Source organism: Myotis nattereri (genome assembly GCF_964212035.1).
Source record: "Myotis nattereri genome assembly, chromosome: 2".
Taxonomy (NCBI): domain Eukaryota; kingdom Metazoa; phylum Chordata; class Mammalia; order Chiroptera; family Vespertilionidae; genus Myotis; species Myotis nattereri.
The window spans coordinates 159,350,370-159,366,771 of record NC_138076.1 but is presented as its reverse complement, the minus strand read 5'-3'; the positions used below and the strand labels follow the sequence as shown (position 1 = coordinate 159,366,771).

General features: G+C 50.0%; 1 protein-coding gene across 1 annotated transcript in view; it reads left to right on the top strand.

Annotated features, from left to right (window-relative positions):
- KIF5A (kinesin family member 5A) overlaps positions 1 to 15,927 on the top strand; it is a 30,475-nt gene extending 14,548 nt beyond the window's left edge. Inside the window, exons 9-29 of the mRNA XM_081082526.1 lie at positions 1,231 to 1,335; positions 1,509 to 1,657; positions 1,767 to 1,915; positions 2,225 to 2,400; positions 3,405 to 3,473; positions 3,827 to 4,033; positions 4,343 to 4,489; positions 5,173 to 5,361; positions 5,740 to 5,857; positions 6,214 to 6,278; positions 6,386 to 6,495; positions 6,870 to 6,971; positions 7,485 to 7,545; positions 7,784 to 7,855; positions 8,015 to 8,119; positions 10,630 to 10,846; positions 11,033 to 11,186; positions 11,503 to 11,585; positions 11,964 to 11,991; positions 12,462 to 12,576; positions 13,634 to 15,927. Coding sequence (XP_080938652.1) covers positions 1,231 to 1,335; positions 1,509 to 1,657; positions 1,767 to 1,915; positions 2,225 to 2,400; positions 3,405 to 3,473; positions 3,827 to 4,033; positions 4,343 to 4,489; positions 5,173 to 5,361; positions 5,740 to 5,857; positions 6,214 to 6,278; positions 6,386 to 6,495; positions 6,870 to 6,971; positions 7,485 to 7,545; positions 7,784 to 7,855; positions 8,015 to 8,119; positions 10,630 to 10,846; positions 11,033 to 11,186; positions 11,503 to 11,585; positions 11,964 to 11,991; positions 12,462 to 12,540 — 2,385 coding nt within the window. The 3' untranslated portion in view covers positions 12,541 to 12,576; positions 13,634 to 15,927. The remainder of the gene's footprint in view (positions 1 to 1,230; positions 1,336 to 1,508; positions 1,658 to 1,766; positions 1,916 to 2,224; positions 2,401 to 3,404; positions 3,474 to 3,826; positions 4,034 to 4,342; positions 4,490 to 5,172; positions 5,362 to 5,739; positions 5,858 to 6,213; positions 6,279 to 6,385; positions 6,496 to 6,869; positions 6,972 to 7,484; positions 7,546 to 7,783; positions 7,856 to 8,014; positions 8,120 to 10,629; positions 10,847 to 11,032; positions 11,187 to 11,502; positions 11,586 to 11,963; positions 11,992 to 12,461; positions 12,577 to 13,633) is intronic.
- The last annotated feature ends 475 nt before the right edge of the window (positions 15,928 to 16,402 follow it).

The following is a 16,402-nucleotide window of genomic DNA, read 5'->3' as shown; positions in this document are numbered from 1 at the left end:
AAGTGTGTAATTGAGTGGTTTTTAGGATGTTTGCAAGGTTGTGCAAGCATCACCCCTCATTCCAGAACATTTTCTCTTTTTTAAAAAAAAAATATTTTTTTTATCGATTTCAGAGAAGAAGGGAGAGGGAGAGAGAGAGATAGAAACATGAATGATGAGGGAGAATCATTGATTGGCTGCCTCCTGCACATCCCCATGTGCCCTTGACTGGAATTGAACCTGGGACCCTTCAGTCCACAGGCCAATGCTCTATCCACTGAGCCAAACCAGCCAGGGCCAGAACATTTTCATCACCCATTAACAATCCCCTCCTCGATCCCCTGGCAACTACTAATCTACTTTCTTCTTTTTTTCCCCCACTTTAAATTACAGTGTATTTTATTTTTTAAATCGTCACAAGATTTGACACTTCACACACACACACACACACACACAAATATACCACTACTAAATAACAAAAGTGGAAATACTTATCAAAGTTACAACAGACTTAATGTTTAACTGAGAATCTCAACTGAGTAAGGCTCTAAAGATACCAGACAAACCAATATTTGTTTGGAATAAAGTGTGTAACTTTCTTAATGTATGGGCTTTGAGCCGAGTTTCCATGTGGTCAGGGATATGGTCCTAAAACCAACTTTAGCCCAGTTGTGCTTCAGACTAAGTTTCAGTAGTCTACATGAGATGTTAAGGAATGCCCCCTACAAAAAACTAGAACTTGAAGACTTTTTTCAAGAGTTACCAATACCCAGCAAATGTACATTCTTACCTGAAAATGCCAAAATTAATAGGTGCTGGTATTCAGATCTGATGTCTCAGGTTTTATGACTGACACATCTTAATGCTCCTAGACTTTGGGGTGTACAGAGCGGCAGACGATCTAAAATTTGTTTAGCAAATAGGGAAAATTAAGATGAGGTGGGCACACATTTCTTGACTATGCCGATCACCCTCAATTCTTAATAGGGATAACCTACTTTCTTCTTGATGGGTTTGCCTTTTCGGGACATTTCACATAGTGGGATCATATAATATGTATAATACGTAGGTGGGAGGGGGTGGTCTTTGGCAAAAGAATTTAGAGGAATCGAGGAAGGGCCTTCTCTGTTCTCTGGCCTTTTTCCATGTCCTCTCCCCTCTTTGGGCTGAGCCCCCCTATAAAGGGAGGTGGCGAGAGCCCTCTCCCTTTGCAGTGGCTCGTGACACACCTGTCCCTTAATGCCCTGATAGGTCAGCAAGACTGGAGCAGAGGGAGCCGTGCTGGACGAGGCAAAGAATATCAACAAGTCCCTGTCGGCTCTGGGGAACGTGATCTCTGCTCTGGCCGAGGGCACTGTGAGTGTCCTGAGGTCTCCTCCCCCTCAAGCTCCCCCTCATCTCCCACCTTCCCCTAACGCTGCCCTTGACCATGCCCCTATTCATGGACAGCCTGATCCCCAGTCCTCCACTCTGCTTTCTGATTCCCCTGTTATTTTATTTTTCTCATTCACATCTCCCTCCTCCCCCAGAAAAGCTACGTTCCATATCGCGACAGCAAAATGACACGGATTCTCCAGGACTCTCTGGGAGGAAACTGCCGGACAACTATGTTCATCTGCTGCTCACCGTCCAGCTACAACGATGCGGAGACCAAGTCCACGCTGATGTTTGGGCAGCGGTCAGTGGCAGGGTCCCCAGCCCCCTGCCCAGCCCCCGCCGCTCTCGCTCTCCAGCATCAGGCAAGCCGTAAGGGAGACCTCCTCACCTTGACCCCCCTCCTCACCCAGGGCAAAGACCATTAAGAACACCGCCTCAGTGAATCTGGAGTTGACTGCTGAGCAGTGGAAGAAGAAATATGAGAAGGAGAAGGAGAAGACAAAGGCTCAGAAGGAGACGATTGCAAAACTGGAGGCTGAGCTGAGCCGTTGGCGCAATGGTTAGAGAGGAGTTCTGTGGGCCGGGAGGTGGTGGGAGGAGGAGGGGCTTAGGGAGCCAGAGAGCCCTGTCTGGGGTGGCGCTGCAGGGCAGGCCAATCTCCAAGGAGGGCTGTGTTCATGGCGAGGTGCAGCGGGGCGGCCATCAGGGAAAGGGAGAGAGCCTGACTACCATGTCCCCTGACCCCCGAAAAGGTGCACTTAGCGAGAGCGATGGAGGCCCGCAGGTCTTGGTGCTGAGCAGTGAGGGAGAAGGACTGGTGGGTGCAGCTTCCCCTTCTCCCACCCCTCACGTTCTGCCCCTTTGCCAGGAGAGAATGTGCCTGAGACAGAGCGTCTGGCTGGTGAGGATGCAGTCCTGGGAGCAGAGATCTGTGAGGAGACCCCTGTGAACGACAACTCCTCCATCGTGGTGCGCATCGCGCCTGAGGAGCGGCAGAAATACGAGGAGGAGATCCGCCGCCTCTACAAGCAGCTGGACGACAAGGTGAGGACAACGGGCAGGGCAAGAGATGAGCCCAGTGGAAGGAGAGGTGAGGGATTAACAAATTATGTCCTAGTGGTTTGGCTAGGTGGATAGAATGTCGGCCCATGTACAGGGTCCCGGGTTTGATTCCGGTCAAGGGCACGTACCTTGGTTGCTGGTTCCTCCAGCCCTGGTCAGCATGCGTGCAGAAGGCAACTAATTGATGTCTCTCTCTCACATCGATGTTTCTCTCTGTCTCTCCCTCTCCCTTCCACTCTCTCTAAAAATCAATGGAAAAATATGCTTGGGTGAGGATTAACCAAAAAAAAATTAGCTTATGCTGCTCTATATGATTTTAAGAGGGGTAAATGCTCATTATTGAAAATGTGGGAGATAAACACAAATACATAGAAGGAAAGTAAAATCATCCACCATCCCACCATTCTGAAATAACACTATTAATATTTTGCCTTTTTCTGTGCATATACCATATAATTGAGATATGCTGTGTATGTAACTGCATTCGATATTTTCATTCAGTATTCTATCATGAGCAATTTCCTACTTTGTTAACAGTTGTTCATAAAAGCATTTTAAAATGGCTGCCTAGCGGTCTGTGTATTAGAATGTATTTAACCATTCACTTACTACAGAGCTTCTAGTTTTCTTCGGTATTGTTTGTTTTTGCTATTATAATGATTAACTTTGCGTTAGACTTTGCTTTTGAATGATTTGGATAGAATGTAGAATGTAAAGAGGGATTTCTAGGTTAAAAGATAGGAATATTTTAAGGCTTTTGTTATGTACTGTCAAGATTATACCAACTCCCAGGAAGAGAGGAATTTAAAGTGAGGGCATGAGTTGAGGAAAGAAACTGAGAGAATTCAGACGTCTTTGTAGGATATGGTGTTTTGTGTGTTTTTCAAACTCAAAACCTAAACAATCTGGATTGTATTCGGATCCTGTCTCTCCCTCAACCCCAGAGGTCCATCCCTTTACTCCATCTGTCCACCTTGCTCCAACAGGACGACGAGATCAACCAGCAGAGCCAGCTCATCGAGAAGCTCAAGCAGCAAATGCTGGACCAGGAAGAGGTAATGGGGAGGAGGGAAGACGTGAGAGGAGAGGGGGATTGTGTTCGTCCCTGGAAGGCATAGAAAAGACCTTACAATCAGATGGGAGAAGGGGCATTCTGCTAGGGTTTAGTCACCCCTAAAACTATGGAGGTCTGGGGACTTAATTGGGGCTTGGCTTAAAGCTCAAATTATGGCATCTCGGTGCTTCTTCATTTTGTTGCCCTATTCCTAAGAAGCCTAGAGCCCACTTCCTCTGGACTCTTACTTTGGCCCTTGCCTCTCTCCTAGAGCTGTGCCTGGGCGGGGGCTCAGCTTCCCTAGAGCAGGGGTCACAGAAGCGGTCACCTCACATGCCTCCCTCTCCCTCGAAGCTGCTGGTGTCCACTCGAGGAGACAACGAGAAGGTCCAGCGGGAGCTGAGCCACCTGCAGTCAGAGAATGACGCTGCGAAGGATGAGGTGAAGGAAGTGCTGCAGGCCCTGGAGGAGCTGGCTGTCAACTACGACCAGAAGTCCCAGGAGGTGGAGGAAAAGAGCCAGCAGAACCAGCTTCTGGTGGACGAGCTGTCTCAGAAGGTGGTGAGTGGCCGACTGGGGCCCAGGAGCTCCCTGGCCTCAGGACACCCTCTACATCCAAAGGGACTATTGCTTCCCTCTGGGGCTGCACTATGTTTGCACTTTGCACTGATGTTCAGTGTGGTGGTGAGACCCTCCCACAGCTGCTCCCTGCGCTTTGTCCCCCTGCCCCTCCCTCCTCCAGGCCCTTCTGCAGGGTCTGTGTTCTCTACACAGAGGCCATCAGGCTCATGCATGAAGGGAGAGGCCTCTGCCTGGGCTGGGGAGGGTAACAGGAAGATGGCGATGGGATGACGGAGGGGCTGTCCCCAGGCCACCATGCTGTCCCTGGAGTCTGAGTTGCAGCGGCTACAGGAAGTCAGTGGACACCAGCGGAAACGAATCGCTGAGGTGCTGAATGGGCTGATGAAGGACCTGAGTGAGTTCAGTGTCATCGTGGGCAACGGGGAGATTAAGCTGGTGAGTGGAGAAAGAGGCAGCAGTTTTGTTCAGGTCTTTTCTGTTCTGGGCATTGGTGGAAGATGCAAGACGGGAGAATCCGGGCTGTCAGGGACACTGAGAGAGGCGGGCCACAGAGCCAGGAAACACGCCCTCAAACTAGACCCAGGAAAACAAGTAGAGGCTTGCATAGACTCAGCTGAAAATATACCTTCTAAAGGGTGCTAAGTAAAGAAGCAATGGAACAGCATGTGAGACCGTTCTCTGGCATATGTGGTCAGTTTGACTCAAATCAACTCTTATTAAAAGTCTCTCTAAAAAAAAAAGAAAAGGAAGAAGCAGCAATGGCGATGTGGTTATAGCAGGAGTTAGAGATGGGGGCACAGAGTGAGAAATGATATATGCAAATCTGTGGCAAGGACAATGACCCATGTGGGTGATCAAGCAGAACTGTTTGACTGAAAAAGAAAATCATGTTGCTTTATAAGATGGGAGCGGGGGACTGTTGGGATTGGATCTTTGAATGCAGGGAGAGGGGTTTAGCGTGACATGCCAGGTGACAGAGAGCTGCTAAAAGTTGTTCGGAAAACACCTGTCCCACCTGAGTCCCTGTGCATGTGTGTGTGTGGGGAGAAGCAAAGTGGAAGGGAATGGATAAAGGTTTCCTGCAGCAGAGCACCTCTTCCCTCCCTTGCCCCCTTCAGCCGGTGGAGATCAGTGGGGCCATTGAGGAGGAGTTCACCGTGGCCCGACTCTACATCAGCAAAATCAAATCCGAGGTCAAGTCTGTGGTCAAGCGGTGCCGGCAGCTGGAGAACCTCCAGGTTGAATGCCATCGCAAGATGGAGGTGACTGGCCGGGAGCTCTCATCCTGCCAGCTCCTCATCTCCCAGGTGAGTGGCAGAGGTTGAGAGCCTTTGGGTGCCGTGGGAGAAAGAGCGTGAGTCTGTGGTTATGAGATAAAACTCCTAGCACCTACCTTTATGTCAGGTGCCTCGGGCCAACTGAAGTCAAGGACAGAAGAGCTGGGGTAGCAGGGGAGGGTCTGGGCCAGAGAAGTGAAGGCGCAGCAGGGATACTGGCCTCTAAGCTGATGGGGTCTAAAGAAAGGCTCTCTAGAAGCATGGACCCTGACTTTGCATCCTCATGGAAGGCAAAGCAGGAGCAGAGGGCCTGGGAAGAGAGCTGGAGTTTACAGAGGTCTGTGCTGCCCAGAGTGGTGACCTTTGCTCCATCCATCCTCTTCCTCTCGCCAACCCTTCCCCCACCAGCACGAGGCCAAGATCCGCTCGCTTACGGAATACATGCAGAGCGTGGAGCTAAAGAAGCGGCATCTGGAAGAGTCCTATGACTCCCTGAGTGATGAGCTGGCCAAGCTCCAGGCCCAAGGTGAGGCCTTCTTAAACCTCCAACCCATCCATCCTGGGATAGGAGATCCCAGAGGGGGCAGGAAGTTGAAAGTGACAAACATCGAAAGAAACCACCCAACGGCACACTCCCCGAAAGCATGAGACCAACTCACATGCTACTTAGCAAGTTTTTGCATGTAGCTTATTGTACCCAAACCATAAACACTCCATTGTCTCTGTCCCTGCTCCATCCAACTGGGCTGTCCTAACCCAGAAGAACATCCCTGTGGGCCCATTCTGGGTAGATGTGCCCTGCCCTGCCCTGAGGTCTGGTCACAATGTGAAGTTCGTCCTGGTGGAGGTAGGTGCAGTGTGAGCCATCTTTCCCTCTTTTAGAAACTGTGCATGAAGTGGCCTTGAAGGACAAGGAGCCGGACACACAGGATGCAGACGAAGTGAAGGTGAGTAGGGAAGGTGTGGGGATGGCAGGCCTGGCAGGGCTGTGCTGGCCCTCACTGAGCTGGTGTTGGGGAACCTGGCTTTGAGCTTGGGGTGGTGTTGTTTGTAGAAGGCCCTGGAGTTGCAAATGGAGAGTCACCGGGAGGCCCATTACCGGCAGCTGGCCCGGCTCCGGGACGAGATCAACGAGAAGCAAAAGACCATTGATGAGCTCAAAGAGTAAGAGTTCCCGAGGGTGGCTCTGGTCTCTACCTGGTCCTCTTGCCCAGCTGTGCCCACTCAAATGCTCCCTCAGATCCTGCTCTTTAACTTCCATGTGTCACTCCCCCAACAATGACACGACTTTGCAGCCCAACTCTAGGAGGTACAGGAGTAAGGCCTCGTCCCAATCCTTGAGGCTCTTCTGACTAAATAGCTCAGGGTTCCTTACTCTGTCATGGAAACAGTGGCCTGAGCCTGCCTACGTTTGAAGGGAGATGCATCAAATCTAACTGGACTCACTCATTCAAGAGGGAAAATGCTTGAGGAGCTGGTCTTCCCTTTCTCCGTTATTCACATCCTTTGGTTGTCGCCATACCTCTTGCCCTCCACAGCCTGAACCAGAAGCTCCAGTTAGAGCTGGAGAAGCTTCAGGCTGACTATGAGAAGCTGAAGAATGAAGAACAGGAGAAGAGCACCAAACTCCAGGAGCTGACGTGAGTGCCGGGGCGCCTGCAGCCCAGCAGCCACAGAGGCTGACTGACTCAGCAGAGGAAGGGAGCATGTAGATGTGAATATGGTGACCACAGGAAGCAAATGCCTCCAAAGAGTAATTGGATGGGGTAGGGAAGGGGAAAAGAAGGAGACTTTCAGAAGGGACCGCTATTGAATATTAGCTGACAGGGAAAGATGTTTGTGATGTTAAGTGTAAAAAGCAGGTTACAAAACAGTATGTTAATGGTCCCGTAAAATATTTATGGGCTGTACATGAATAGAAAAATGAGTCTGGCCAGAAGGACACCAGCATGTTAATGGTGGTTTGATCTGTAAGTCGTAGAATCATGAGCTTTTTATGAAACTCGTCTTGCTTATCTTTTCTTTTTTCCACCTTTTCTAATTTCTGCACAGTGAACATGGGTAACTTGTATAATAGGTAATAAAAATAAATGTAAAAGGAATGGAGGCGGGAGGAGAATCCTGAGAGAATCTTCTGTTTCCTCCTCCCCCAGATTTCTGTACGAGCGACATGAGCAGTCCAAGCAGGACCTCAAGGGCCTGGAGGAGACCGTTGTGAGTGGTTCCCGTCTGTGCTGAGTTAGCGGGGTGGAGGGGGCTTCGTCTCTTCCCCCGATTCTTCCTCTCCCCATTCCTCCTGCCCGCTGCCAAGTCAGTCTGTGGCATAATTGGGACCCTCTTTTCCTAAGGGATGAGTGACTCACCTGGCTGGATAGACCGAAGGGCCCAGTAATTCCAGAGTGAAAGGTTGGCCTGGTGTTTGGCTACCCCAGTCTTTCATCATTCTTTCCAGGCCCGTGAACTCCAGACCCTCCACAACCTTCGCAAGCTGTTCGTTCAAGACGTCACGACTCGAGTCAAGAAAGTGAGTGCCATCCTCGCTCGGGCTCTTCCTAGCCCCCATCTTCTCCGCCTGTTCTCAGGTCCTCCGGCCCTTTGGTCTCCTGTGGGCCGGCCTGGCCTGGTCTGGGTGGGACCTGTTTGGCTTCAGGACAGCCACGTCTTTCCCTCTGTCTTTAATCAGAGTGCAGAGATGGAGCCCGAGGACAGTGGGGGGATTCACTCCCAAAAGCAGAAGATTTCCTTTCTTGAGAACAACCTGGAACAGCTTACAAAGGTTCACAAACAGGTAAGAGTGGGTGGAAGGAGTGAAGAGAACTCTTGAGGCCAGGTGCCCCGGATACCAAATCCTCGGAGGCGCCTTGGATTTAGGAAAATCTGCTGGCGTGTTTTCCTTACCTTTCCCACTAATGCCTTCTTTATACCCGATTTGGTTCCACTTTCACCTCTTTCTTTGTTCCATGCCTGTTTTCCCTCCTCAAAGCTCCCAACCTGCCTTTGCTCCAGTGGAATCCCCAGGCCTATGTTGTTGGAGTGAAAGGTTGAAATGGATAGAGGTTCCGGAGGCATGGGCTGTAACTATACACAAGGGATGCTGGTCAGATTTTAGCCAGAGATAGAAAGCAGCGAGACACAAAGCCGCCAGGGAAGTTGGGCTTTCTCACAGGGAGAGACGGAGAGAACTCCATCGGCCCAGGCCTGGGGCAGGCATGAAGGGAAATTCAATGATGTCCTCTAGATCAGCGGTCGCCAACCTTTCGGACCTCACGGACCACCAGTGAGTCGCGGACCACCGGTTGGCGACCGCTGCTCTAGATGGCCCATCCAGCCCCGGTCGGCCCTGTGTATTAAGTCACTGCCTCTCTGTCGCCCTCCTTGCTGCTGCGGTTCCTTAGGTGGATGCCTGGGTGTCAAAGGTATGGGGTGGGGAGGTAGGTGGGCAGTCCAAAGGGGTCAGGACCGGAAATGTTCGGTGCAGACAGAGCCAAATAGCTGGGCCTTGAAGACAGGTGCAGCAGTCAGCTGGCTCTTTTAACTGATTCATAAAATAAACCCTTACCTCAACTTTATTCCCTTCCTTTCAAATGCACTTTAAAATTCCATTTAAGCTCATATTCTCACTAAACTGGACCTTAAACTTCTTTTCCTCCCAGTACACTGTCCAGCACATATAGTAGACACTCAGTACATTTAAAAAGAAATAATGGCAAAAACCACAGAACTGAGGCCCAGTGGTAGTCTGCAGGGTTTGTTTTATTTGAGCTTTGCAGAGGACTTTGCTGCCATCTCTTTCTCTTTGCTTATTAAAAAAAAATAGTATTATAGGAAAGTTGAAAGACAGGGAAGAAACATGTTATCAGTTCTGCCATTCTTTTTAATTTCTGCGTGTTCATTTTCCTTCTCCATCAAGATGCACATTATATTGCTTTTCCCACCAAATATTTTTACTGTAAAATACACATAACAAAATTTACCACTCTAATCATTTTTCTCTCCAGAACTCTTTTCATCATGTAGAACTGAAACTCTGTGTCCACTAACAATAACTCCTCCTTCCCTGCTCCCCCAGCCCCTGGCACCTGCCATTCTTCCTGTCTCTATGATTTTGACCACTCGTAGACGTGGAGTCACACAGTATCTGTCCTTTGGAGACTGGCTTATGTCACTCAGCATAATGTCCTCCATGCCCATCCATGCTGTGGCTACGTCAGGAAACCACAGGCTGCCCCCCCCCCCCCGACCCCCTCCCCAGCGAAGCCCGCGCCTCTGCTCCAAATCCCAAAGGCTACTCACTCACAGGAGAGAGGACTCCTCAAAATGTCCTACCTCAGCGGACACAAGGCTAAAAAGGAAAATGAGATGTAGAAACGTCTTCACTAATCGGAGCTTAAATGGCGAAGGCTACAGCCCCGTTACTAATTGAACTGTTATTGCCCCAGCAAAACACTGTAATCTGTAACTGTCCAAAATTAAAGGGGTGCAGAAGTATTTCTACCTCTGTCCTTTCTCCCAGCGTTGCCAGTCACACTGATTCCCCTGCTCTCTTCCAAGGCCGGCTCTGTGGCCAACTATGGTGCCCCTGGTCATGTGTGAGGCCCTGTAAAAAGGTCAGGACACCTTTACTGGCTTCAAGGTGGTTGCTCCCTATAGCTTAATTTAAGTGGGGGAGGGACAGCTCAGGAAATCCTTGACTGTGAAGGTAATGAGCACAAATGTTTGTGAGTCTCAAACATTTTCTTTCCTTCCTATGGAGCATTGTGTGTATGTGTGGGGGTCGAAGGGGAAGTGGGGCTCCTGTATTCCAGCTTCTGCTCCTGCTCTGCTCTGTACCTCACCTGCACTCAATGCCATATCCACCCTGCACACTGCTACTGTGCTCCAGCTGCCCCACCCTGTGCATGCCCATAAAGCCATCCTGGGTGAGGGGGTGCCTCATCCCCATGGTTGCCCTGGGGCTGTTGGTTTGGCACAAGCTGGAAGATATGGGGGGGGGGCATCTCTAGGCCAGGAGGAGACTGGAACAGGCCCTACCACAGGAGTTCTGGGCTACAGTGGAGGTGGCACGTTTTGCTGCCCAGAAAACAATGTGACGTTTCATAACGCCTGACCATCGTTTGCTCAGGGAGAAGGAAAGAACTGGCTAAAACGGCAAGTTAGGTAAAGGGAATGAGGCTTTTGGGAAAACAACGTGGTCTCCATCTCCTGACTCGATTTTTCTTTATTCTCTCTCCCCACCTGCACCCCACACCTGGGTCACTTGCCTTTCTTTCTGCCTCTTCCCTTGGGCTCACCCCGCAGCTGGTACGTGACAATGCAGATTTGCGTTGTGAGCTTCCTAAATTGGAAAAACGACTTAGGGCTACGGCTGAGAGAGTTAAGGCCCTGGAGGGTGCACTGAAGGAGGCCAAGGAGGGCGCCATGAAGGACAAGCGCCGGTACCAGCAGGAGGTGGACCGCATTAAGGAGGCCGTTCGGTACAAGAGCTCGGGCAAGAGAGGCCATTCTGCCCAGATTGGTGAGTGAGGAGTGGATGGCAATAGCTAAGGTGGGGTTACCATCTGGGGAAATTCCTAAGTGTCAAGCAACTACATCATTGGTTTTTACTCTACCTGCCCACCCCCAGCCATACCCCCCAAAATATAAAAGTAAGTTATCTTATAAGCAACTCAGTTCAACTCCAACTTTCCTTTCTTTATTACAGCCAAACCCGTCCGGCCTGGCCACTACCCAGCATCCTCACCCACCAACCCCTACGGCACCCGCAGCCCCGAGTGCATCAGTTATACCAACAGCCTGTTCCAGAACTACCAGAATTTGTACCTGCAGCCTGCACCCAGCTCCACCTCAGATACGTAGTGAGTGACCAAGGGCGTAAGCTGGAACCCCAGCCCAAGACCCTATAAGGCATAAGGTTTAGTCACTCATTGGGGGAGACGGATTCTTCTCCTAAGTAGCTTCATTAATTCTTCCTCATTAATCCTTAGAAGGTGGGCATCTGCCTTCCCAGCCATCGACCATGTTTGTTTTCTATTCTCCGGGGAGTGGCGGGGTGTATGGCTCCATCCCTGAGGGTGTGGATGTGTCCTTGGCATAGTGACGGGTGGCCGGGGGGGGGGGGGGGGGGGCGGTGTGTGTATGCCAGAGGCTGCATCTCTGCTCTGCTCCATCCAGTTTTGCAAACTCCTGTGCCAGCAATGGGGCCATGTCTTCTGGAGGCACCTTGGCGTCCTACCAGAAGGCCAGCATGGACAACGGTGAGTGAGAAAGACGGGTCACCAGCCTTTAGGGTCCCCAGGGCAAGTTGAAAAGTGTAAGTGACCCTGTCCCTACAGCTGGCACCCTGCCCATCCCTTCAGGGGCTTGGATTCCCCCCATTACAGTATCTGTCCGCGCCCTGACCTTCCTCTCCCCCTCTCCTCTCCTGCAGGAGGGGCCCGGGAGGCTTCTTCTCAGCATAGGGATGCAGCAGGGGCAGCTGTAGATACAGCGCCACAGGCCCCGATGCAGCCAGGCTCCAAAGAGTGTTACCTTTCCTGCTAAGGAGTTAGGAGAGAGGGTTGGGGAGACTGTTTCTAATGCCCAATCTCCTTTTTCTTCTTCTAATCCTGTGCTCTCAATGATGATCTCTTCAGGAAATGCCACAGATATCAACGACAACAGGTACACCCGTCCCCACTGCTCTCGGGTTCTCTGGGTGGGACCAGAAGAAATGATGGAATGTCCCTCATGCCCTAGTTAGAAGTTCCCTGGAGCCGTCTGGGGAAGGAGGAGGAAATGAGAATCTTTCTTGTCGTCACTGTGTTGTCCAGGAGATCCAGTCCCTCCCCTGCCTCGGTGCAGAGCACTGCCCCCTCCTCCAATCCCATCTGAGGCTTCTCCCCAGCCCAGTGACGGGCGTTGGTGGAAAATGCCACGGACACTTGATGCCCTGGTTTCTCTCTTACCTCTGGGAACGTTGTGACTTGAGCAAGTCAGTCCCATCTCTCCGGCCTTGCTTTCCCCTGTATCCCTGTAAAACCAGAATAGTCCCGCCCTGCACTGCCTCACAGCAATGCGGTGAGAGCACGGTGACAGGAACGCTTTCATATACGGAGCTGACAGTGCTGAGGATGCTGGGTCTCTTCTTCCAGGAGTGACCTGCCATGCGGCTATGAGGCTGAGGACCAGGCCAAGATCTTCCCTCTCCACCAAGAGACAGCAGCCAGCTAATCCCCCACACAGACTGCTGCGTACCTGCACTTTCAGGTAGCTCAGGCCTCTCCCTCTGGCCAGCCGCAGGTTGCCTGCTTTCTTGCCCTCACCTCTTGTTTCTTCCACTTTTTAATAATCTCAAAACTGTTACTACATAGCTGTCCCCAACTCCTGCCTTTCCCTTGTAGGGGGCCACATCTGTGCTGCTCCAAGTCCTCTGAACACTCATCTCCCTTCCCCCTCACTGGTATACTTTCCTTTTGGCCAGAGGAGTAACCAGGGGACTGCCTTTCTGCCACTAGGGGTCACTGCCACACGTCAAAAGAAGTGAGGGGGTGGATTCAGAGCCACGCACAGGTCCAGGAACTGGGGTAGATACCTAGAAGACCTTGGGAGATCATCTCCACCCTCCCTCTGCCTCCACCTTAAAATAATTTTGGATGGATAGGTATTTTCTAAGACATCTCCAGTAAAGGAGATGTTTGATTTATTCCTGCACCTGTGTCCTGTTCTCCTTATATCTGTATGTTACCAATGAGTTCTAGGAAATACCCCAAGAGTCTAATTTTTTGTTAGGGGACTGTTAGCACTCCTCTCTCATCTTGCTCAGTGGAGGTGGAAAACAGCTGTGTCCCCCGATCCAAGCCCCGCTCCCTTCTCCACCTCAGGCCCCAGGTCCCCTCCTGTAGCAGCACAGGCACCTTCCTGGTTCTTGTGTGTCACCAAGCTCCTGGCCACGATTGCTTTAGGGCCCAGAACTGGGTACTATGATCCTGTTTTCTGGCCCACTTTGGGTCCTTGGAGACTGGAAATGAGAGAGCACAGCCAGTCTCCTACTGGGCTGCATCCAAACCGAGCCGTCTCCAGGGGTTTCCCAAGACAGTAGGCCCGGCACATGTAGGCAGAAAGGCATGAGAAGCAAAGAAGTAGGAATGGGGAAGGAGGAGTTAGGAAAATCGGGGGTGGAGGAAGAGGGTTGGGAGGATAGTGTCCGGTTGTTGGTATTAAAGGGACAGAACTGTAAAGCAAAGTCTGTACAGATGTCACCCTGTCCCTATTCGGTGGCTGGGCTGCAGGTGGTTGCTCACAACCTCTTTCTCTTTCTCCCCAGTTTCTAAGAGGGACTGAGGCCTCTTCTCTCAGCATGCTGCAAACCTGTGGTCTCTGATGCTAACTCCCTCCCCAACCCTTGTTGTTCGACTATACTATGTTTGATGTCTTCTCTTACTCTGTATCTTTGTACTCTGTATCTATATATCAAAGGCTGCTACTATGTCTCTCTTCTGTCTTACTCTCTAAGTATTTAATAATGTATTTAGCAATTTCTAAACATAGTATACCCTCCTCATTTGGGGGAATAGGGAGGAGGGCAAATGGCTCTTCTTTCTCTCACACTGTGTGGTGTTAGTCATGGAGATGATAAAAGGTAAAACGGGAGCTAGAGGGCTGCGACCCTTCACACACACACACACACACACACACACACACACACACACACAGAGCCTTAAGCAGAAGAATGTCTTAACATCATAAAAAGATACAGAAATAGACTCTTCTTCCTCCCTCCTCTTTCACATATAGCATGGGGGGGGGGGTGGTGTAAGGTGGGAGGACTACTAAATTATATGTAGAATTTTCTTCATACACCCTTCACCCGAATCGAGGGATTCCAGGTACGCACCTCTGCCCTTTGAGGTCTGCCTTTTGCCTCCCTCTTCCTGTTCTCTCCTGGATGACTAAGAACAGAGATTGCTCAAGGGACCGCTTCCCTTTTTCCTCAAAACTTTTAATATTCTGGATCCCAGAGTTCCTGACCAGAACCTACAGTGCTTTGAAATATTTAGAAAGGTTGAGGAGGCAGACGCTTCTGACAGTCAAATAGTTGGTCATCTGTCCACGATGATATTTGCAGGCAAGCATAGTCAAATGAGTGCTTCTTTGGGTTGAGGGTGAGCAGGCTGGGAAATTCCTGAGTAATTTGCCATGGTGATGAGCTGGGTTCCTTTCTCTGCCCCATATTGGGATGCATTTCTTCCCATCTCCAGCTTTTGGTTTGGGGGCTTCCAGTTCATTGGCAAAATGTCTACCTTGCGATGCCTTTCTTTCAAGCTGGAGCCTGCCTTTTCCCCAATATACACTTAAACTTTTTTTTTTTTAACAAAGAGTTCCTTCTATAATATCCCCATCTGGTAAGTGCACTTTAAAAAAGGGGCAGGTCAGATTTTCCAGAGGTGGAGGAACCCCAGGGCTGGAACTGGGTGTCTTCCCCCAAGCCCCTCAACCCCCATGTAATGGATAGGACTATTGTTTTGGTTTCAGACGTCTTTTCCTTCTACATGGTGCTAAGGTGGTTTTCCAGGTAACTGCAGGGATGGAGAATGGAGGTCACAAGCCAGTCCAAATTAAGGAAGTCTGATGCCCAGATATCCAGTCTTATCGAGGATGGAAGAACAGGATCCACCAGCAGCAGGGCAACCATCCCCTAGCTTCTAAATCAGGAAAGAAAGCTCATTGTGAGTGCAAGTCAGTAAGTACACGCTGTGTTAGCCCAGGGCTCCTTCAAGGAAAGAAGACCTTTCTCCCTTTTAGCAATTAAGGAGAAATGCAGTGGGGAGGGGAGAAATGCCAGAGGGAAGTGGAATAAATCCAAAGCAGTGATATTCAAGCATTTTTCATAAGAAATCTTATATAGAACCCTACTATAAAAAATGACTAAAAGTGATACAGACCTGGGCAGTTTGCATTTTCTTTGTTTGGTAGTAAATGCTTCACTCATTGAGGAGTCCTTGAACAGTCCTAAGAAACGTTGGGAGTTCTGTAGAGTAGTTTGAAAACCACTGCTCTGAGGAATGGAGTTCAATCTGACTTCCCTGTCCTAAGCTTGCAACTCACAGCAAAGAGGGAAAAGGTGGGTGGATGAGCCATCCTCTCTGCGAGACCCAATTGGGGAGGAAGAAGATACCTGTGCACCTGTGACTTGTGCTAATATTTGCCGGGAGGGCATTTAAGAATCCAGTGGGTTTTATATAATCTTGCCACCAAATGATTCTTTTAAAACACATAAGAAAATGTGAAGGTGTAGGGCAGATGCAGAGGGAGGTGACAGAGGAAGCAGGCTTCTCTTTTGCAAGATGTAAGAGAAATATAATTTACTTACATTAATCAGAAACAACACACACACACAAAGCCTTCACCAGAAGGTTCACTCTACATCTTCCTCCTCCCCCCGACACTCACTGCATCCCTTTCAGAGAGCCAGGGTTACCACAAGGGGCCCCTGGCCTGCCCACTCACATCTGCCAAATGTTGCATGCCAGTGTGGAAGACAAACCAAAATGCACAAACCCCAGTGTGTATTTATTTGATGTACATAGATACCTTTAAAATAAAATAAATTCAATGATGGCTGTATGGTGGTGTAAATCTTTTCCCTCCCCTGTCTCTCCTTGCATATTATGGCATTTGATAGTGTGGTATATATCCTTCCAGATGTTTTTCTATATATTTACACACAGAGTGTTTTCCCCCACTTGACAATAGATCCTGGGAGTTGTTTCATGCCAATATACATAGATTTACCTTTATATATATATATATATATATATATATATATATATATATATATATGGCTTGGTGCATGAAATTCGTGCACAGCGGGGGGGGGTGGTGGTGGTGGTGGTGGTTGTCCCTCAGCCCAGCCTGCACCCTCTCCAATCTGGGACCCCTTGGGGGATGTTCGACCAGCAGTCAGACATCCCTCTCACAATCTGGGACCGCTGGCTCCTATCTCCTGCCAGCCCGACCACCCCCAACTGCCCTCCCCTGCCAGCCTGATCGCCCCCAACTGCCCTCCACTGCTGGCCTGGTTGCTCCCAACTGA